This window comes from Schistocerca piceifrons, chromosome 8 (assembly GCF_021461385.2).
Source record: "Schistocerca piceifrons isolate TAMUIC-IGC-003096 chromosome 8, iqSchPice1.1, whole genome shotgun sequence".
Classification (NCBI taxonomy): domain Eukaryota; kingdom Metazoa; phylum Arthropoda; class Insecta; order Orthoptera; family Acrididae; genus Schistocerca; species Schistocerca piceifrons.
Window position 1 is genome coordinate 280,122,939 of NC_060145.1, and position 23,862 is coordinate 280,146,800.

Below are 23,862 nucleotides of genomic sequence, written 5' to 3' on the forward strand. Positions count from 1 at the left end.
TACAAACAAATCTGGGCTATGGCTATGGACACCCACGTGGCACCTTCCTAAGCCAACCTATTCATGGGCCGTCTAGGGGAATCCTTCCTAAACACCCAGAATCTTAAACCACTTATCTGGTTCAGATTCACTGATGACGTTTTTGTGATCTCGATTGAGGATGAGGACACCCTATCCACATTCCTCCACAACCGCAACAGCTTCTTCCCCATTTGCTTCACCTGGTCCTACACAACCCAACAAACCACCTTCCTAGATGTTGACGTCAACCTCAAAGATGGCTACATCAGCACCTCTGTCCACGTTAAACCTACTAACCAAATGCAATACCTCCACTTTGACAGCCACCACCTGTTCCATACCAAGAAGTCCCTTCCATACTGCCTATCCACCCGTGGTCATCACATCTGCAGTGGCAAGTAGTCCTTCTCGAAATATACTGAGGGGCTCACTGAGGCCATCAAAGACCATAATTATCCTCACAACCGTGTACTAAAACAAGTCTCCTGTGCCTTATCTCTTCAGTCTCCCACAACCTCCCGAAGTCTCACCGTCTGGCCACAGAGAAGCATTCCTCTTGTAACTCAGTAGCACCCAGGACTGGAGCAACTAAACTGCATTCTCTGCTATGGTTTCAACTACCTCTCATTGTGCGGTGAAATGAGAATTACCCTGCCCACAATCCTTACCACCCCTCCCACAGTAGTATTCCACCGTCCACCGAACCTATACAATATACTCCTCCATCCTTACACAACCCCTGCTCCCAACCCCTTACCTCATGGTTCATACCCTTGTAATAGACATAGATGCAAGACCTGTCCCACCAATCCTACCACCACCACCTACTCCAGTCTGGTCGCAAGCATCACCTATCCCATCAAAGGCAGGGCTACCTGAGAAAACAGTCATGTCATATACAAGCTAAGCTGTAACCACTGTGCTGCATTCTATGTGGGCATGACAACTAACAAGCTGTCTGCCCACATGAATGGCCACCTTCAAACTGTGGGCAAGAAACAAGTGGACCAATCTGTTGCTGAACACATTGCCCAACATCACATTCCTCATTTCAGTGACTGTTTCAGAGCTTGTGCAATATGGATCTTTCCCACCAACACTAGCTTTTCTGAATTGTGCAGGTGGGAAGTCTCCCTGCAATAGATCCTACGTTCCCATAACCCTCCTGGCCTCAATCTTCGTTAGTCTTTTTCTAATCCATCCAGCCCCTTCCCTGTTCCCATTCCAACAGTACACAGTTCTCATTCCACCAACACACCCAGTCCTTTTAATTCTCTACTTTTCTACTACCCCCTCCCCCCCCCCTACTCCCCACCTCCCTGCTGCCCTCTGTCTAACCTCCCAACTGCATCAAGCTGCCCTACCCTCTCTCCACCTCGTCCTTGAATGCTCTGCAGCAGCACTTCATTGTCCCCCACCACTACCCTGCTATCTCTCCCCCTCCCTGCCCCAGCCTCCTCCTAACCCCCACCCAGTTGCACTCGTATCATGGACTGCTGGTGCCAGAGGCTTCAGTCATGTGTGTGTGAGTTGCATTTGTGTTTGCGTGTGTGTGTGTGTGTGTGTGTGTGTATGCGTGTCTGTGTCTGTGCGTGTGTGTATGTGTGTGTCTGTCATCTATTTTCAACAAAGACCTTGTTTGCCAAAAGCTTATTTTGTGACTGTCTTTTTGTTGTGCCTACGTGTGACTAAGCATCTCCGTTATATGGCGAGTATCACCAGGAGGAAGTTAGATGGAGCCTATAAAAATATTAAGGAGGCATTTGGAGAAAAGAGATACAACTGTATGACCACAACAGCTCAGAGGGGAAATCAGTATAAAGCAAAGAAGAAAAATCTGAAAGTTTGAAGGAGTATATAGAGAGGCTATATACGGGAAATGAACTTGAAAGCAATACTGCAGAAAGGAAAGAGCATGTACATGAACATAAGATTGAAGATAGGATACTCCAAGAAGAATTCGACAGAGCACTAAAGACCTAAGTCAAAACAAGGCCTCTGGAGTAGACAACACTATGCCAAAACTACTGATATCCTTGGAAGAGCCAACCATGACAAAAATATTCTGCCTTGTGTGCAACATGTATGACACAGGTGAAACACCATTAGACATTAAGAAAAATCTAACAATGCCAGAAGAATGTAACAATTACAAACCCAAGCAGAACACATGTTGACAGGTGTGAATATTAGTGAACTATCAGTTTAATAGATCATGGTTACAAAATACTAACACGAATTTGTTACAGAAGAATGGAAAAACTGGGAGAAGAAGGGGACCTCACAGAAGATCGGTCTGAATACCATAAATATGCAATAACACAAGGCAATACTGACCCTACGACTTCAGTTAGAAGATATGTTAAGGAAAGGCAATCGTATGAGGCATGTTCACAAAGTAAGTATGCTGTGACCTTAACTGGCTGTGTTTATGTTTTTGGAGGGTTGGCAACACTGAGTGGTAGGGGGAAATCCTCTGACCAGAGCGAGCATTGCTGGAATACTGTAGTAGATAAATTCATGTTGTAGTGTCCAGTTGTGTGAAAGATGTGGTAAGAAATACCATCATGTGCAAACCACGTGCTCTTATCCACTTCTATTCATTGAAGGAATAACATTTACTGGAATGTTTTCATGAATGAAAGTGATTTATGATAATGGTATTATGAACAGAATGAGTGTGTTTAAGTGATGTGGAGAGTTTAGTGGAGGCAAAACATATGTTCATGATGAACAGAGGAGTGGAAGACCTTCTATTTTGGCTGATGAGTTGGTGCAAAAAATTGGGGAAACTGTACATGAAGACAGCTGATTAATAGTGAATGAAATTTTTTTCAATATTTTCCACTATACTCCAGAAATCTCTTATACAAGACACTAGTAACAATGCTGGAATACCAAAAATGGTACACAAGATGGTTCCCAAAAGCGGTGACATGGCAGCACAAGAAAAATACGGTCAGTAGCACCTGCGAGTTTCTTCAGTGAATCTTAAAATGGAAGGTGAGGATTTTCTGATCTCTACTGTGGCTGGAGATGAAATGTGGGTGGCTCATTAAACTCTGGAGACAAAAAGACAGTCATCACAGTGGTGTTACATCAAATGCATATGTCAAAAAGTTCCAAACCACAATTTTGGGCAAAAAAAACATGGCCTCAGTGCTTTGGCACTGAAAAGGCATCATTTTGGTCATACACAACAATATTTTGAAACCCAAAAAAAACTCAAAAGGAGCATTCAAAACAAAAGTAGGGGAATACTGAGATGAGGAGTGTGCTTATTGCACAATAATGCCTGTCCTTACACAGCCTTAGCCATCATGGCGCTCTTGGATTCATGCAGGGATATTTTGAACTACCATCCACATTTCCCTGAGTTGGCACATCCAGATTATCATCTTTTCAATACAAATACAAAAACCTGTAACTTCCACATAATTACCACCCCTTTCAATGCATGTGGTGAGCCTCGACACAAGCTTCTTTATGGAATCCTCGAAGAACTCTCCAACAAACTTCTTCCCCCATTTCAGAACCTCCTTCTCCACCTGTTCATTGGTTAAAAATTTAATTCCTTTCATGTGTCTTTCAGGGAGGTGAAAAGATGACAGATAAGCTTATCCATTATGGATGTTTAAAAACCCGTCACCTTTTACTCAATATAAATGCAGAAAACTGTAACCAGTCACTTTACTGAAATACTTATTTATTCCATAAACCAGTTTTCAAATCTTTTCAGGCTCATCTCTAGACATGACTATTTCAAAGAGTAATGCTAGGTGCTGGCTCTATGGCAAGAAGATGTAACATGCTTTAATATATCACCATGATTATTATTTATGTGGTGACTTCGTCTCCAAAAATCAGTTGTGTACTTACTGAGAGAGTAGGGGTGGCTTGTGTTGTTAATGGATATTGCCTTTAGCTGCAATAAACAGAATCTGCCTTTACTAATACTCCAGATCATGTTACTGCAAGAACAGAAATAAGTTAGCAGTTCATTTGATGTATTGTTCTTGTTTTTAAATGTAAAGTTCATGGTCATACAAACAGTTGCAATTCTCTGGAAATGTTTTATTATTTTATTTCTGAGCATTCATGTTAATGACAATTTCGATAACACTTCATTACATGCAAACAAAAGCAAATAATGTCTCTGAGCCATGTATGCCTATGTTATATTTTTGTATAAAGATCTTTGTAACAACCAACAGTTGTACAGCACATGCTGGATGCTGGCAAAGTTTCATAACTATGGTGTATATACATACATATCCTGCAAAAAGTAAGTCCATCAAATTGGAGGCTGATAGATGGATATTAACACAAAATCACCAATACTGTTGTGTTAGGTACACATTTCATTTTTGAATCCAAATCACCACACATACAACACTCATGGTGATGTATCAAAAAGCATGTTCCACCTTCTTGTCACACAGCCAGTACCATGCACTATGCTTTGAAACAGTCATGTACCATCCTACGCACCAACTGATATTGAGGCTGATAAGGTCTGAAAACTGGTTTATTGAACAAATAACTATTTCATAAAAGTGACTGGTTGTAGTTTTCTGTGTTTACATCAAATAAACAGTCACGGGTTGTTAAACATCCATAATGGATAAGCTTATTCTCTCATCTTCTTATCTCCCTCAAGGTGTATATGAGTGTAATTAAATTTTTAAGCAATGAATAGGTGGAGACAGAGGTCCCGAAGCGGGGGAAGGAACTGATGGTAAAATTCTTTGAGGACATAAAGAAGCTTGTGTCACGGCTCACCACAAGCTGTGGACAGGACGTCAATTTTGTGTAAAAACAGTTAACATGTGTATCAACAATACCCTGTACTTTTTTTAAATACACTTTTTCTGAAAAAGATTTAAAAATACAGCACACTTAAAAAGCTTTTGATAGTGCTGAGTCACAGTCATGCAATACTTTTTAAAAGAGTAAACCATTATTTGACTGTGTACTATTATTTTATGTTTTGTACTATCCAGATTTCAGCTTTTATGCCATTATCAAGGACAGTACTAAACATTGTTAGACCATTATTAAGTCATGTCTGTTAAGGCAGTCCAAAACAGGTAAATAAGGCTAACACGTCTTTAAGATGTAACTGTTGACATTCCTTGATAGTTACATCATAACGATATGTGTTATCCTTGTTACCTCCTTTGGACTGCCTTAACATATATGACTCAATAGTGGTCTAATAACTTTTAGCATTGTATCTGATAATGGCATAAAAGCCAAAATTTGGATGTACAAAAGTTAAACACAAGCATCGTCCCCCCCCCCCCCCCCCCCCAAAAAAAATAAATAAATAAAAATCTTATCTCCTTCAAAATACTGTCAATTACAATCAATACATTTGTCCCATTGGTGCTTTCACTGTTCAAAACTTTTTTGTAGACATTTTTTTCTTGACTTCTTCAATGTTGTCAAATCACTGTTCTTTCATGCCCCTTTTCATGTGTGGAAATAAGAAAAAGTCTCAGGTCAGACAAGTAAGGTGTTTGGGGCAGCAGAACCATACCATTCTTGGACAAAAACGTTTTAACAGACATGGCTGTGTGTGTGCAGGTGCCTTGTCGTAGTGGAAGAACCAGTCTCCTGTTTGCCACAAATCAGGTCTTTTTTGATGAAGACTGTTGTGCTGTCTTCTTAAAACTTCCAAATAAAAGGTCTGATTATCTGCCAACAGTCTGTGAGCACAAGCTCTCCAGTTTTTTCAATATTTTTGTTGAATCAGGCAGTTAATGAACGTTGTGAATGGGGTTTGTCATCAATCGACATGTCGCCATTTTAAATCCAGCAAACCATTCGTACACATGAGTTTTTCACATAGCATCATCTCGGTAAGCTGTTTTCAACATTAAATCACTTTCAGTAGCATTTTTACTGAGTAGAAAACAAAATTTTACAGTTGCACTTTGTTCACTTAAACTTACCATCATAAAAAACAAAACGAAAACAAAACAGTGCTTGCAAAGACAGTCGCTACAGATGAACAGAACAAGGCAGGTTAATAACACAGGTGGCACTGGACTGGCAATGAGCTGCACTATATATGCCTAGCGGTGGAAAGGCGTACTACACAAACTCTGTCAGGGCAATGTTACCTTTTTTCCACCCTCCCATTTAATAATACACAGTCAAATCATGGTTTGTGCTTTTAAAAATAGTACACTTACGTTCTGAATATGAAAGCACAGTAATTTTAAACTCTTCACAAATAAAGGATCTACATTTATATCAGTAGAACCTCCTTATCGCTCTAGGTCTTGGTTGAAATTTGTTGTACATTGTTGGTGGTTTGTAAATTATTAACATGTGTGTTTTTACATTAATAGTTCGGGCACAGAAAGTAAAGACTTTTTCTTCATAGTCTTTAATACAATGAATATTGCTAAAGAAGAGAAATGTAACTAGCAAACTTTCCAGATTCCGAGGACTATTTTTTGGATAGGATTGAAACAAATCTTCTAACAAATACTTGAGCTTGCAAAGTGATACAAGATTATCAAAAAGGCATATAAAATACATAAATAAAAATCTTATCTCCTTCAAAATACTGTCCATTACAATTAATACATTTGTCCCATTGGTACTTTCACTGTTCAAAACATTTTTTGTAGTCATTTTTTTCTTGACTGGCTGAAAGAAAAGGAGAGGAAACAAATGTTTCAATATAAACTGATAAGAATGATGTCTTTAAGGAAACTGAAGCTGGACAGGCACAATTTCAAAGTGACTATGCAGTAACAGAAATGTTAAATATCAATATTTTGAAGGAAGTACCACCATCAGTCACAAATGGGCTCTGAATAATTCAATGGTGGCAGTTGAAGATTTGTGCTGGACTGGGAGTCAAACCCCGAATTCCCACTTTACACGACCGTTGCCTTAACTCCTTAGGCTACCTGAGTGTGTTGCCCATCCAACCCAAACTGTCAACTTACCACACCCTATTAAATAGGATCCCTGTACATTTACCTCATATGACTGCTGCACTTCCTGCATTCCCACAAGAGGTCTGGGCCCTCACACTGAGGATATCAGAGTAATCAAGCTTACAAATACAATATATAATGTTTTTGATACAGTGGCCATAAACATCAGTTTTGCGAGGGAGATACCACCATCAGGGGCACCACTGTTTTTTGTACAGCTGCATTAAATACCAAGATTTCAAGGGAGTTGCCAACAACAACTGGTTTTGATACAGTGGCTGTAAAAATCAATATTTTGAGGAAAGTACCAACATCACCAGCAATTGTGCATTGAAATAAATGGTGGAAGCTGAAAACATGCTGGACTGAGACTCGAACCCGGATTTCCCACTTTAAGCAAGAACTGCCTTAACCATTTCAGTTATCAGAATGCACTTTACATCCAACCCAAATTCTCAACTTACTGCACATTACTAAGAAGCATCCCTGCTCATTTACCTCATAGGTGTGCAGTATTTCCTGCATTCCTGCATGAGGTTTGGACCCCATTGTGCATTTGCACTGAGGGTATCAGATTAGTCAAGCTTACAGATGTACTATATACATGTGGTGTCTGTTCTGCTGGACATGTCTGAGATCCATGTACACACCAAATGCGCTCAGACATGTCCCACACAACAGAAACCACACATACATAGTTTTCCTGTAAGCTTGACTCTTCTGATATCCTGTGTGTGAGTGCACCAACAGTAGTGTTCAAACCACTTGCGACAATGCAGGAAATGCTGTGAGAAAATGAGGTAAATGGACAGGGATGCTACTTACTACTGTGCAATAAGTTGTTTGGGTCAGATAGAAAGTATGATCTGATAGCTGAATCAGTTCAGGTGACAACTTGTGTGAAGTGGGAAATCTGGTTTGAAGTCCCAGTCCAGCACAAATTTTCAACTTTTTGCCACTGAATTATTTCAGTGCCCAACTGTGGCTGACTTCAGTACCTCCCTTGAAATAATGATTTTTATGGGCATAGTATCAGAAACAGTGGTGTCTCTTCTGTCGGAAATGTCCAACAGAACAGGCACCGCATGGGTGTAGTATATCTGTAAGCTTGACTGTTCTGATATCCTCAGTGAGAATGCACAATAGGGTCCAAACCCCCTGTGGGAATACAGGAAATTCTGAGAGTATATGTTGTAAATGGACAGGGATGCTACTCAGTAGTGTGCAAAAAGCTGAGAATTTGGGTCAGACAGAAAGCATACTCAGTTAGCCAAAGCAGTCAAGGTGACCATTCATGTAAAGCAGGAAACCCTGTTTTGAGTCCTGGTCCAGCACAAATATTCAACTTTCACAACTGAATTTCTTCAATGCCCATTTGCAGATGATGTTCGTACCTCCCTCGAAATATTGATGTTTGACAGAACAGACACCACATGTGTATAGTATACTGTTAAATATATCATAAGAATAAATGCATATGACTGAAAATAAATAGGTCCACCTAAAACAGATAATTACTGTGAAGTAGAGAACTCAAGTTAATAATATCAAATAAAACAATGGAAAATTTTTGTTCGGATGCAAGAGAAAATTATTGCCAAGTTTAAACTCCACATATCCTTTTTACTGATATCACGCTTCAATTTTTTTTTTTTTTTTTTTTTTTTTTTTTTTTTTTTTTTTTTTATTGAAATAAATCATTGTAATGGAAACAAAAATTCTACAATCAAATTTGGAAGCATTAGTAATATTTCCATTCTGGATGGCATCTGGAAAGACGGGCCAGATGTCACTCATTACTGTGTTTCTGTAATTAATCTATAAGTTAAGAACATGATAATGGAAATCCTAGGTCTTACCTGTATCTATTGTAGTGTAATTTGCCAAAAATCCACGCTTTTGTCTGGACTGATCTGTAGTAAATTCCATCCAAAGATGGTTGTATGTGGAAATAATAGTTGGTGGGTTGGCACTGCCACAATATCGTCCAATCAATGGAGATTGTTTGCTGTGCCCATCACGAATCTACAACATTTGGCAAGATTTACTTACTTAAGTAATTTACTTATCAGTGCATAAAAATTACATAATACCTAAATTATTTATTATCAAGTAAACATTCCTAAAATTATTGTTTGTATCAACTAACTCATTGATTCAAAAATGGTACGAAAACATAAAATTATGAGTGCTCCTTCAGTCATGTTCATTGGCAAATTACTATAGAACATATTCAGATCATCTTATAATGACTTGATAAAAAGTTGAAACCAGTAAATTATACATTTTTAGTGTGATTTGAGACTAAAATATATAATAATATTAATAAAATTGTGTTTTCCTAACGCAGTATGCTTAGTTTGTGTGCACATGTAACAATTATGCCTCAAAGCAACACACTTTTTAGAGATGCACTATTTAATTGAGATATAAATTGGTATTTAGATTCCCTAGATCCATTACTTTCCTTTGGACTACCAACATAGTAGAATTTGGCCCTGTCTTACTGCATTGTCTGTCCATTCCCATAACAGACAAAACATCAGCAAGAACAGTCATGTCATTTTAGGACCTCAAATGCAAACACTGTTCAACATTTTACTTGATAACAATACATGTATGCAATAGATATGGATGAACTCAGAAAAAAAACATACATTACCTGATGCTAACTATCTTCAGATACAAGAAACAACTTTCTTACCTTCTTTTTAATTTCGGCCTTCTTCATAAATAGAAAGCACACAAACATTCACACAATCACAACTCACACACATATGGCCACTGTCTCTGGCCACTGTGGCCCACCTACGAACTGCAGCTGCATCTGCCATGATCAACAATCCAGGGTGAGTAGAGATGGTAAGGATGAGGGATGTGGTGGGGAGTGAGAGGGATAGCAGAGCAGAGGTGAGAGAAAGTGTTGTGCTGCCTTTGAGAGTGTGCAAGGATGTGGTGGAGACAGGATATGGATGTTATGTGCAAAGTCAGGATACTGTGCCAGCAGGGAGTATGGAATGGAGAATAGGAAGGAAGGCCAGCAGAAAAGGGCGAGGGGAGAGAAGTAGAGAAAGAGAAAATAATAGTAGGTGTTTGGCAGAATAGAAGGCATGTGAGGTGCTGGAGTGGGAGCAGGGATGTAGATAGAGGGCTGGGACTAGCGAAGGTTGGGGACATGGGCGTTGTGGGAATGAAGAGCGTGTTGTAGGAAAAGTTCCCACCTGCCAAATTCAGAAAAACTCCTGTTGGTAGAAAAAATCCAGATGGTGCAGGTTGTGAAGCAGTCTTTGAAGTGAAGCACATAATTTTGGGCAGCATGTTCAGCAACTGGGTTGTCCCACAGTCTCTTGGCCACAGTTTGCCAGTAGCTGTTCATGTGGACAGATACCTTGTTAGCTGCCATGCCCACATAGAAACCAGCACAGTGGTTGTGTCTTGGTTTGTAGATCACATGGCTGCTTTCACAGGTAACCCTGCCTTCGATTGGATAGGAGATGCCAGTGCCAGGACAGGAAGGATGTATTGGGCAGGCCTTGCATCTACATCTACTGAAGAGATATGAGCCATGGAGCATGGATTAGAAACAAGATTGGAGTAGGGATGGGCGAGGGTACTGCATTGGTTTGGTATTTGGCAGAATATCACTTTGAGAGAGGTAGAGAGGACAGTAGGTATGATGTTCCTCATTTCCAGGACATAATGAGAGGTAGTAGAAACCTTGGCGAAGAATGTGATTTGGCTGCTCCTGTCCTGGGTGGTACTGAGTTGCAAGGGAAGTGCTTCTTTGCAGCTGGACTGTGGGTACGTAGGAGGTGTTTGGGGACTGGAGAGAGAAGGCACTGGAAATTTATTTCTGAACAAGGCTGAGAGAGCGCTGTCGGTCTGTGAATGCCTCAATGAGATGCTTGGAACATATGGAAAGGGACTGCTCGTCACTACAGATACGGTGACCACACATGGCTAGGTCATATGGAAGGGACTTCTTGGTAGGAAATGAGTGGCAGCTGATGAAGTGGAGGTATTGTTGGTGGTTGGTAGGATTAATGTAGGCAGAGGTACTTACATAGCCACACTTGAGGTGAAGGTAGACTTCTAGGAAGCTGGCTACGGCTGAGGAGGACCAGGTGTAGCAAATGGAGGAGAAGATGATGAGGAACTGGAGGAATGTATATGTCATCAATGAATCTGAACCAGCTGCGAGATTTGGGTTTTGGGGTTGTGAGGAAGGATTCCTCTAGATGGACCATTAATATGTTGGTATATGATAGTGCCCTGTGGATGCCTGCTGCTGTACTACAGGTTTGTTGTAGATGATATCTTCAAAGCAGAAGTAACTGTGGGTGAGGTTATAGTTGGTCATGTTGGCTATGAAGGAGGTTGTAGCTTTGGAGATAGTTGGGTGTTTGGAAAGGTACCGTTCAACTGTGGGGATTTAGTGTAGAAGTAGGTGACATTAATAGTGAAAAGAAGGGTGCAGGGTGGCAAAGGAGTAGGAACTGTGCAGAATCAGCAGAGGAAATGGCTGATGTCTGAGGGTAGGTTATGGTTAATAGGCTGGCAGTATTGGTCCACATGTGTAGAGATTCTCTCTGTCAGGGCACAATAACAGACCACCCTCCTCAGTGGTTGGGTTTATGGGCTTCAGGAAACATTTAGAGGATAGGAGTATGATGACTGGTAGGGGTGAAGAAAGAGACAGATTCATAGAAGAGTTTTTGTGATGGGCCTAAAGATCTGAGGAGGATGATTTCTGGAATGGAGTCACTGTGGCAGGGTTTGAAGTTGGATGTATCTGACAGCTTGCAGATTCCCTTTGCTACTTAACCCTGCGCTTCATAACAATAGCAGTGGAGCCTTTGTCCACAGGTAGGATAATAAAGTCAAGAATAAGTTTTCAGGAAGTGAGTTGCACTTCTTTCTGCAGATGTAAGGTTGTTTTCAATGTTTCCATGACAACTAACAAGCTATCCAAACATGCTGAACAACGCAAAGTGCTTCACTTCAATGCCTGCTTCACAGCCTGTGCTACCTGGCCTACCCTCTCAGATTTCACTTTCTTTCTCCATGCTTCATCCATTTTGTCCTTTTTTGTTATTTTTCCCACGTATTTTTACCTGTTTCTTCTCTTCTCCTACGGATCCTTGCTACTTTAGTCTGTGTCAATACAGAAAAGTTATCCTGTTCTGGCATCACTGGCTAGTTCATGGGAACACCCCAAATGGCCTAACCATCAAATTACCCATCTCCGGCTGCAGCTCCTCCTTCCACAATGACCTCTATCTATTTAATTTTCATCAGACCACAGCTCTCATCAACTTGGTCCATCAAAACCATACAAAAAGCCCCACACATTCTTACAAACCAACTCTCCATCAGTAAATTTTCCTGCTCTGTAATCCCAAATTCCTGCAATCCATCTCCCGGACTGAAACTCTTATACTTGAGGAAACAGGGCAGCATGCACTATGCCACCTCAAAAAACTCTCCAACCTGTCACCCCCCAATCCCACCTTAGACTACCACTGTCCACCAAGACTACAAGAGCCTCCAAACCTCTTCCACATAATTTCATAGTTGACAAACCCTACCTCGCAGACATACAACATTTACCTCATCCTCAGAAACTCCCTCCCACCATTGTACAGATTCAAGAACCTAAACAGACCCAAAACACAGTCATGAACCTTTCCTCCAAAAACCTTAGTCCTAAGAACGCATCAGCCCCTTCCAAAAGCTTGCCCCACTCCCAAATCCAGTCATCCTAGAATTGTTGAAGACCTTCTTTCTCCCAGTCCCTACTATGGAAATACTTTTTCACCACCAATCCTATCAAACAGACTCAATCCAAAACCTATACTGAACCCTGCCTGACTCAGATCACTCCACCACCCAATCGTGATCCATTATCATTTCTCCCAAATCAGACCTTATTAATTTCCAAGCCTAGAATCTTACCTCTTCATCCTTCTGAAAATCACTCAATATGGAAACCAATCTAACATCTGCAGAAAGAACTGAAACCCACCACCTAAAAACTGATATGGACCTTATAATCCTACCTGTGAACAAAGGCCCCGTCACTGTGGTTTTGCACTGCAGAGATCATGTGGTTTTGCACTGCAGAGACCATCTGGCAGAGGGACTCCACCAGATGGCTGATTTGTCCCCTACAAACCCTGCCACAGTGACCCCATTCTAGAAATCCAGAGGATCTCCAGTCCCTCCTCAAATCCTTTGCCCCATCCCAGACCCTCTCCCACAAGTCTATCTCTGTCCTCATCCCTATCACTTCCTCACTCATATCTTCCCGTGCTTTCTAAACTCCATAAACCAAACCACCCAACAGGTCTGACTGTTTTCGGTTGCTGTGTCTGCACTGAGAGAATCTCTGCTCTCACAGACCATATCTTCAGCATATTACATGTAACCTATCCTCCTACGCAAAAGACACCAGTCATTTCCTCCACCAACTCTCCATAGTTTCTGTTCCTTTACTGCCTGTCACCCTGCTCATCACTATCAATCCCACCTCTACACAAACATCCCCAATGTCTATGTCCTTGCCGCTACCGAACACTACTATTCCCAACACACGACTGACACCAAGCGTACAATCTCCTTCCTATCACCATGACAAACTATACCCTCACCTACATTTACTTCTTCTTTGAAGTCACCATCTACAAACAAATCTGTGGTATAACAATGGGCACCCACGTAGCACCATCCTATCCCAACCTATTCATGGACCATCTAGCGGAATCCATCCTAACCATTCAGAATCCCTAATTGCACACCTAGTTCAGATACACTGACAACATTTTAGTGATCTTGAACAAGGATGAGGACACCCTATCCACATTCCTCCAGAACTTCAACACCTCCTCCCTAACTCTCTTCACCTGGTCCTCCACAATCCAATAAGCCACCTTCCTTGATGTTGACCTCCATCTCAAAGATGGGGTACATCAGTACCTCCATCCACATCATTCATACCAATCACCAACAATACCTCCACTTCTCCAGCTGCCACTTACTCCCTGCCAAGAAGTCTCTTCCAAATCGTTTAGCTACACATGGTCGTCACATCTGTAGTAGCGAGCAAATCTATCACATACATCCACTACCTCCCACTTCAGGCCTATCACAGGCATCTACTATCCCATCAAAGACAGGGCCACCTGTGATAGCACCCATGTGATCTACAAACTAAGCTGCAACCACGTGCTGTTTTCTATGTGGGCATGACAATTAACAAGCTGTCTGTCTGCAGACCATCTTGCTGCTGAACTTGCTGCACCATCTTGATCCTTCCATAGCCTGCATCATCTTGATCCTCCCTACCAAAACCAGGTTTTCTGAATTGGACAGATTGGAATTCCCCCTACAAAACACTCTTTGTTCCCGTAACCCCCATTCTCAACCTCTGCTAGTCCCAGTCCTATACCCATTTCCCCACTCCCATTCCAGCAGGTCACATGCCTTCTATATCCCTAACGCAAACATAGGACTTTGCCCCTTCTCTCCTATTACCTCTCTTTTCTGATTCCCATTCTCCATCTTACCCCCCCCCCCCCCCCCCCCCCCACAAATCTCTCTCAGTACAGAGTCCTGACTCTGCACCTGGCATCCCTATCCTGTCCCCACCTTGTCCCTTCACATTCTCATGGGCAGCACAACACCTTCCACTGCCACTGCCCTGCTATCGCTCTCCCTCCCTGCCTCATGCCACTTCCTCACCCCCCACCACTCAACACAGACTGCTTTTCATGTCAGTCACAGTCAAGCCACAGTGTCCATGTGTCTATGAGTTCTGCTTAAGTGTGAATGTGTGTCTGCTTTCTGTTTCCAAAGAAGGCCTTTTGACAAAAATCTGAATTGTGCAGCAGTCTTTTCATTGTGCCTGTCTGCGACTCAGTGCTTCCTCTATGTGGTGAGCAGCAATCTACCCTTTCATAATATTTTTATATTTTACTTACTGACTCAGATATTTTCTTTATTCATTTTTAAACATCATCCCCTCCCTCTGCTTCACTTTTCTCTGTCTCTCTCTTGTTTTTTTGCAATCTCCTTTCAGTTTTTAATTGAAATGTTCACTTCACTTTTCATTTCACTTCCTCTATCCTTCTTTTGCTTCTTACTCTACTCCTATGTCAGTACTGGAATGAAGGTGGAACAGTTTGTACCATTATATTCTCTTTGACTTACTTCCTACTTTCTCTACACCTGCCCTTTCAACTTTCTTTCCCTTCATCCTCACAACAGGTGGGTATTTCTCATCCTGAAATCTGAGCGACCTGCCCCTTCTTTCAAACTATATCCAACCTATCCCCCTTTTCCCTCTGATGAAGGAACTAATACAGAATGGTCCAGACACTGTACATGGGTTCCTGTGTTTCATAGTTCTTTTCTGTAGTTTTTAAATTCATTTTTTTCCTTTTTCAGGACTGAGAGCTACATTGGGAAATACTCCAAGGAGAGACTGAGTCCTAAACAGCACACATAATTGATAAAACTTTATTCTGAAAATCAAAAATCCATCATCCTCACTCAAAGAGCATACCATTGGCACTTCAATGCATGCTAGTGTCCTCATCTGACTATGATGCTCCATCCTGTAGCACATTTTCAGAAACCTAATTCAGTCTGTGATTGCCCAAGAACAGTTAGACAACATTCAGTTCAAACTCCCAAAAACATTCAACGTGTGAGGGGAAGCTTTAATTACCATCCTAATGTCAACATGAAGATATGCAACTCAGCAACTCAGCTTGAGAAGAACAGAAAGTCACTGCAGAGAAGTTTAATAACTGAATTAAAGTTTTTTTCCAGTACAAAGTGCAACTGATGCACAAGCCTGTCCCAGGTATGTAGTTCACTTCCAAGACTTGGCAACAAAACAACTGACCATCACAGTCCCCAGTCTTAAAAGGCCCACATTCTTCCTCCAGGGATATCTCAAAGAACTATGGTAACAAACTAGCAAGCATCGAACAGCTCAAAAACTATATACGTGTCATGATCAATGAGTTACAGCCAGCAATTCTTGACAAAATTATGAACAATGGAATGCAAAGAGCTACTCTTGTGAAGCTATGAATGGTGCTTATTTGAAACACACAAGTTTTCACATCTAGTATTTTGACCTTTTCCAGCCATTTAATTCCCACTGTAGACAGAAATAATTAAATACTATTCCAAACAAAAAAGTTATAAAGTATCTAAACTCATGCTTGACTTCTGCACTACCACATAGTAATAAAAAATAGGAATAGTTTCTTCATTCTTTTATGCTGATGGTCAGACGGTCAGTCTGTCTCCTTATAATCAACTATCAAACATACAATGACTCTTCAAATCTCTTTCCAATTTGCTTTGACATAACCAAACATACAATCAGCCCACACATCATACACCCTCACTGCTAAATAATGTTCCTAGCCTTTGAGAACTTGAGGTCAAGCAGACAACATTTAGGAGTATTTTTAGGAAATATATTATACATTTTCCTCAGCTTCTCTTACACCTGAGGGAAGTTATGAATTACTACAGCAGCCAGCATTTGAGTTACAAGTGACCCAATTTGTGGATGGTGATCCAGCCTCATCATTAATTAGTTTTATCTGCATCTCATGGCTCAGATAATGTACTATGTATCATGGCACAGCACTGATGTGTCATGCTGAAATCTTAATTTTTCAGATCTGAATTGATACATCCTTTCTGTCCCAACAGTGACTATTTAATCATACAGCACATACTGTTGCTGTCAGTCACAACTTCTTGAAAAATATTGAGGAGTACTTATCTTAATGTGGTTTGTATCCATCTGATTTTACTCAATAATTTTCCAAAATGTTTATTTGTTTATTATCAGTGGCATGATGATGCTCTCTACAGTACACAACTGCATGTAATGGGTTTCGAAGTTTCTCCATTAGGTTTTATTGTAATACTTTCATCTTCTTTTAAAAAAACTATTTTGACTTTTTAGATATATGACAGCAGATCATTTTTATATAAGAATAAAAGTGGACTGAGTATTGATCCTTGTAGTACATCTCTAGTTATTATTTTCCCCTCTAAGGGTGCTGTTCTGTTGTGTGTTCTGAATAGTTTTCTTAATGAGACAAATTGCATTCTTTTAGTTAAATAAGACGAAAATTAGTTACAGTGAGCTATGATACCATAATATTTGAGCTTTTCTATTATACATTGAACTGTGCAATCAAATGTTTCTGACAAATCACCTACAAAACAAAACAGCAGTATTTTGTCAATTAAATTTTATATAATCTAATCATCAAATATAAAAATGGCATGCTCTGTAGTGATACCCATTTCAAACCCAAACTGAGACTATATATCCTATTTTGTGTTATGGAAACTTGTTGCACATGGCACTGCTTCTTGCATAAGCCTTGAAATGCCAACATCAATCTCCTGAGCTACTTCTAGCAAATTATTATTAAAAATGTTAATTACCTTACTCTTATCAGTTATTATTTTTGTTGTTTCTATAATAATTTAAGTCTCGCAAACCTTAAATGATTTTTCACCTTTTCTATGTAGATTTAATTAGTGTAAAAATAAATACACAGAAAATTTCAAGTGGTAATAACTGGTGTATGGGTCAACACTCACTGTGAATTCTTGAGGTAAGCCATGTTTTTCCATACTCTGTTTTATTTTGAAATAGATTTTGAGATGCTGACCACTTCATGTGTATTTTCATTTAAACAGTTACAGCAATGTATTTTAATGTTCTGCATTCTGGCACTGTGACGAAACCCAAGTAGAGGTCTTTTTATACATGAATTTCACACATGAGACAACTGTGCCCTTAACCACTACAGCTGCGCAAAATCCTTATTAGAGATGTCATCCCATGCTGCTCTCTTCACACAGATGTGTGCTAGATGCCAGGCCTCATGCATTATAGTTTCTTGCTGTGATGTAGCTTGACAGTGCTCCAGGAGATTGGCTAGCACTAAATATAAAGTATCTATTTCAAAATAAAACAGACTATGCAGGAAAATGACTTCCCCGAAGTAATTTCTGGGGTTGGGAAGGTGGCAAATTTACTGCACAAACTGGATGAACTAAGAGATAGATTGATAGAACATGTCATGAAGAATCAAGAAATAGTTAAATTGGTGATGGAGGAAAGTGTGGGGGTTAAAAATTGTAATTGATGGCCTACACTGGACTGCAGTAATCAGGTTCAAGTGGAGGTAAACACAGAAGTTATAGACGAAGGGAATTCATGATTCATCATCATAGCACTTTCCACAATCTTGGTTTCTAGGGTACTGGTTTTCTTTTTGTGTGCTTCTTGTATACCCATTAAATACATTGAAATTTGCAAGAGATAATTCTTCAGTACAGGCAGTGAAGCACATCCCCAATATAATTTTTTGTCATTAAATGCAATACCTTTGTTTTTGTTTGTTGTGCCCACATAAATTAGTATCTAACCACCTCCAGTGTTCCTGGAATCCTGGCACTTCAATGTGATCTCCAGAAAGCATGGAATATGGATAGGGTGGCATCTGAGGATATTGTTCAGTTCACAGCTGCACACACACTACTCTGATGATGAGGATTGTAATTTGTATCATGATAGTGGCTTCAACTGAGGCTGCTTATTTAATTGATCCTGCTCATGAATCAACAGCCCTTGCACAATTCTCATATTGGATGTCAAAGCAAGTGTCAGTCACCTATGGAGAGTGCTGTGTCATTTGACACATTGCGTGGGTTTGTCATTCATTCCACTTATAAGTTGTGCAAGGGAAATACCAAAAGGTTGTGTAAGGGAATTGCCAAAAGGTTGTGCTAGGGAATTACCAATCAGCTCATCACCCCAGACAATGTACTCAGTGATATGAGGAAGAAACACTATTCTGCTCCTAATATGCAGAACAGACATTGTCTGATGTTTTTCTAGTGGCACTTCCTCTACTGAAGGACCCTAGCCCTGCTAAAGGAACTCAAATACCCAAACCCATTGGATTCCTTAGTTATTTCCCTTGCAAACAAATTAAAAACATGGAAAACTCTTACTATGTCTAACTGGGATTTTTGGACAGAAAGTGGGAATAGAAAAAACTATCAGCTCATTTAGCTCCTTACTTTACCTACTAACTATAAGTTTTTATTTAACTTATTTATGTAAACAGAGCTTCCTTCATCTAATTGTTAACACCATGGTTACAAAGTATTGTTACTCTCTGATGTTTCTAAAATTTACCTGCACATATTCTACAACTGTTCTTTCTCTGTTGTATCCAATAAGCCATTCTCTCAAAGCTCATAGTTGTCATTTTGGTGAGATTGTGTAGAAATGTTTGAAAGTGACAGTCTCATTGAGTTGTCAAAACATTATTGTAAATGATTTATTTTGGTCTGGAAAGAGTAAGATCTCTTGTGAGGCCATATCTGTGCAGTCATGTGGACACAGGAACCTACATTCATGGTCAAACGTGCTAGCAGAGACCTCTGCAATAATGTACAACTATGAGGTAGCAGGTTCAAATCTTGCTAACATAGTGGAAAATATTTTCATAAACAATATTGTGACTAGTAAAGAGAAGTGAGCTAGTGACCTAATGTTCCTGATGAACAGACTTCATGTCAATGTCCTGGATTATATTCAAACCATCCACAGTATAATATAAAGCTAGTGCATATAACACTGTTTATTTTTATCTGTCTGCTGAATGTGGAATTAAGCCTAACGATGCATTTGGCGCTATTTGACAGGAGCAGGCTATGTGCTGGCACTAGGTTTCATCTTCTCCCTTCTTTCTTACTGTTTAGAAATTATCCCCAACATTAGTAACATTTATTGGAAGTCACAACCATTTACAGCTCACAGTGGCATAATGGGTTTTGTGGGGGATAGCATCCATGAACTTATCTCATGAGATCTGATTTATGAGCAATGCTCAACTTACTTTTATGACACTTTCTTTTAAAAGCATATTGAAACAACTGGACTACTGCAGTCGAAGTATGAGATCAAAATGTCTCAATAAAGGTAATTTGTTTCATCTCAAAAACAATTTTTAATTACTATTAACTAATTAAAATATCAATACAAATTTGTCAATAAATTTGAAGATAATTTGTTTTGACAAAATCTGATTCCAGATATATAATATACAAGGGTTGCCCAGAAAGTAATGCACCACATTTTTTTTCTTCAACAATAATTCTTCATTGAACATAATAAGAATTACGTTCACGAAAGCATGTGTGTAATTTTTTCACGTAATCTCCATACCACTATATGGCCTTCATCAAGTGCGAAACAAGAGTGTGTATGCCCTGTCAGTACCAATACTTGTCCTGATAGTGGAGCCACTGCTTCATTGTGTGAATCATCCACTCATCATCCTCAAAATGTCTTCCACGAATGGCAACATTTAATGGCCCAAACAAGTGGAAGTCTGAGGGGGCTAAGTCAGGGCTGTGGGGTGGATGGGGTAACACTGTGCAAACCTGTTTTGCAATGTGTTCAGCAGTCGTCAGACTTGTGTGGGGCTGAGCGTTATTGTGTTGCAGCAGAACATCTCCTGCTGTGGAGCCGAAGTCACCGGAAGCACGTCTTAAGTTTTGTTAACATGTTGACATATGCTTCTGAATTAATGGTACTGCCTCTTGGCATCATATCAATGAGAATCACACCTTCACAGTCCCAGAGCACGGTAATTATGACCTTACCGGCAGAAACAGTTGCTTTGAACTTTTTCTTCTGTAGGGAGTGGGAAAGACTCCATTCCATCGACTGTAATTTTGTTTTGGGCTCAAAACGGTAAACCAGGTTTCATCACCTGTCACAATCCATGATGAGAAGGCCTACCACTCAGCTCCAAAACATTGCAACAAATCATGACAAACATTTTTTCTGTGCACTTTGTGACCCATCATTAGGACCCATCTTGCACACACTTTTGAACATCCAAGAGTCCAGATAATTGCATCCACATTTACTTTGGTGATTGACAGATGCAGCACCAACTGCCAAGCCATAATGCGTTTGTCCTCATGAATGGCAACATCAGCTCCCTGCAACATGTCATGTGTGGCAGCCATGGATGGACTCCCCAATAACTGCAAATCTTGGAGCTCCGCCGAACTGCCTTCTGATGACCTCACTGTCTGTGACCAGCAACTAATTGTACTTCTGTTGACAGCAGATACTCCAAGAACTTAGTGAATATTCCGCACAGTTTCTTTCTTTGCAGAAATGATGGCACATAGCTTGTAACATACATGACTACAGATGACATTTTGAAACTGTCCTGCAGCTATGCTATGTGTCAGAAGTGATGAAAACTTGACGAGCTCACTCAGGAGACTTCAAATAATACAAACGAAACATTTCGCATTCGTAGCATTGTTTCTGGCTGAGAAAAAAAATGCAGTGCATTACCTTCTAGGCAACCCTCGTATGTTTATGTAAAAAATGGAAGTGTTACGACAGATAAGTTATCATGATGGAAGACAGTCACATACAAGTCCACCTTTAGACAGTTCACAAGGACTCTTTTCAGCAGTCACTGCCTTTCATAAGTGTGGCTGTAATGACTGAATCTACTAACTGTCAAGAAAGAGGAGAATATTCTTTGTTTTTCATAATCTTTTTCCTCTCTTCTCTCTCTCTCTCTCTCTCTCTCTCTCTCTCTCTCTCTCTCTCTCTCTCTCTCTCTCTCTCCCCTTAAGGGATCATCAACATAGGTCAAAATGACTATCTTTCACCTATGGACCAAAATAGTTCAGTCAAATTTCTTTACATGTTACGATGCCAAATATTTATTTTCAGCTGTCAGAATTAAAACTATCAAACATATTTCAATACAATTCAAATATCTGATTAGTTTTTTTTTTTCTGGAACTGGTCGGCTTGGCATCTGTTAATTGAGAAAAAAACTCCAGCACAAAATCTTATTGATAGTTGTCAAAAGAATCCAGGTTTATTGGTTGGTGCGGCAACTTCCATCTTTAGTCATTCTCTAAACATGGAATTCATCTTCTTTGTTAATGGCTGTTGCTATATTGTCAGACCATCGCTAATCTTCAATGCAATTTCTCTCATGCTTGAGTTCATTGAACCAATGACCTATCACTGCCTAGGAAGTAAATCCCTAAATGCTAGAATTGTGTAGCTGAGAAAAATATTTCAGCAGGAAATGTTCCTATTTCTATGATAGGGCTGACAGTTTATAAGAATCACATGTCATTGAAATACATAATAACAGATTAAACTACATAAATACTGAGTGTATTTTCTGTAACTCTGACAACTGATTAGAATCCAGTCATTTTCAAAACATTCAAACTGAACATCATGTACAGTCTCATTGCCAAAATATCTACCAAAATACTGGAAAAATTCTGACACTTACCTCTAACGCATCATATGGACACACTGAATGTAATCTCCTGAAGAAGAGAGCTTCCAAATCAAAATCAACAAAATTAAGTTCAATGGCTTTTCCAAGTGGCTGCTCGATTTGCCATATGCAGTGTTTGCTGTTGGGGTATACATTTGGATACAGTGGAGAATGTATTTGTCCAGATGGAGCAGTTATTGTACCACCACAAACTGTAAGCAAAATGCAGACATTGAGAACATTTTTTGTGATTTTATGAAAAATACAATCATAAGGTACAATTTCTTTTTACTGAATTACACAACATAACAGCAAGCAACTGCTTTTATATAACAACTATTGAAGCAATCATAATTGCTAAATATACATGGAAATTGGATATATATCCCAATCTCCTTCTCACTCTTTCCTCTATCCATCTTCTCATTCTCCCCCTCTCTCTGTCCATTGCCTTCTTCCTCTCTCTCTGTCCATCTCCTCTTCTACCCATCTTTCCCCCACCCTCTCCCTGTCCATCTCCTTCTTGCCCCTTCCTATGTCCATTCTCCCCTTCCGCCCCCCCCCCCCCTCACTATCCATATATCCTCTAAATCTCAATTATATTGAGCCTTGTTTACTGTTCTTGCTGACCGTAAGCCAATAACCCATAAATACAACTTTTCTGTTTCCTGTGAAACAAGCAGTGAAGAAGAAAATAAATCGGCACATTGATGTGAATACAATTTTTGTTTAAAAATATATGTAATGGAAAAATATGTGTTTACAAATAATTTTTCTAATGGTTTAAATGCCCTACTACACCAGTTAACCCCCTCCCCCACGAATCATGGAACTTGATGTTGGTGGGGAAGATTGTGTGCCCTAATGATACAGATAGCCGAACCGTAGGTGCAACCACAACTGAAGAGTATCTGCTGAGAGGCCAGAGAAATGTGTGGTTCCTGAACAAGGGCAGCAGAATTTTCACTAGTTGTAGTGGCAAAAGTCTGGATGATTGTGACTTTAACAAAAACGGCCTAGCTGAGCTGATACTGCTAATGGTTGAAAGCAAGCGGGAACTATAGCCGTAATTTTTCCCGGGGGCATGGAGCTTTACTCTATGGTTAAATTATGATGGCATCCTCTTGGGTAAAATATTCCAAAGGTAACATAGTCCCCCATTCAAATCTCTGGGTAGGGACTCTTCAGGAGGACATCATTATGAGGAGAAAAAAATCTGGCATTCTACGGATCGGAGCGTGGAATATCAGATCCCTTAATTGGGCAGGTAGATTAGAAAATTTAAAAAGGGAAATGGATAGGTTAAAGTTAGATATAGTGGGAATTAATGAAGTTCGGTGGCAGGAGGAACAAGACTTCTGGTCAGGTGAATACAGGGTTATAAATACAAAATCAAATAGGGGTAATGCAAGAGTAGGTTTAATAATGAATAAAAAATAGGAGTGTGGGTAAGCTACTATGAACAGCATAGTGAATGCATT

At 39.9% G+C, this 23,862-nt stretch overlaps 1 protein-coding gene across 1 annotated transcript in view; it reads right to left on the reverse strand.

Annotated features, from left to right (window-relative positions):
- Window positions 1-23,862, reverse strand: part of LOC124711575 (cubilin-like) — a gene marked incomplete in the record, with an annotated part of 644,865 nt that overhangs the window by 571,224 nt on the left and 49,779 nt on the right. Inside the window, 2 exon segments of the mRNA XM_047241722.1 lie at window positions 8,840-9,005; window positions 22,394-22,593. Of these exon segments, the coding sequence (XP_047097678.1) occupies window positions 8,840-9,005; window positions 22,394-22,593 (366 nt within the window).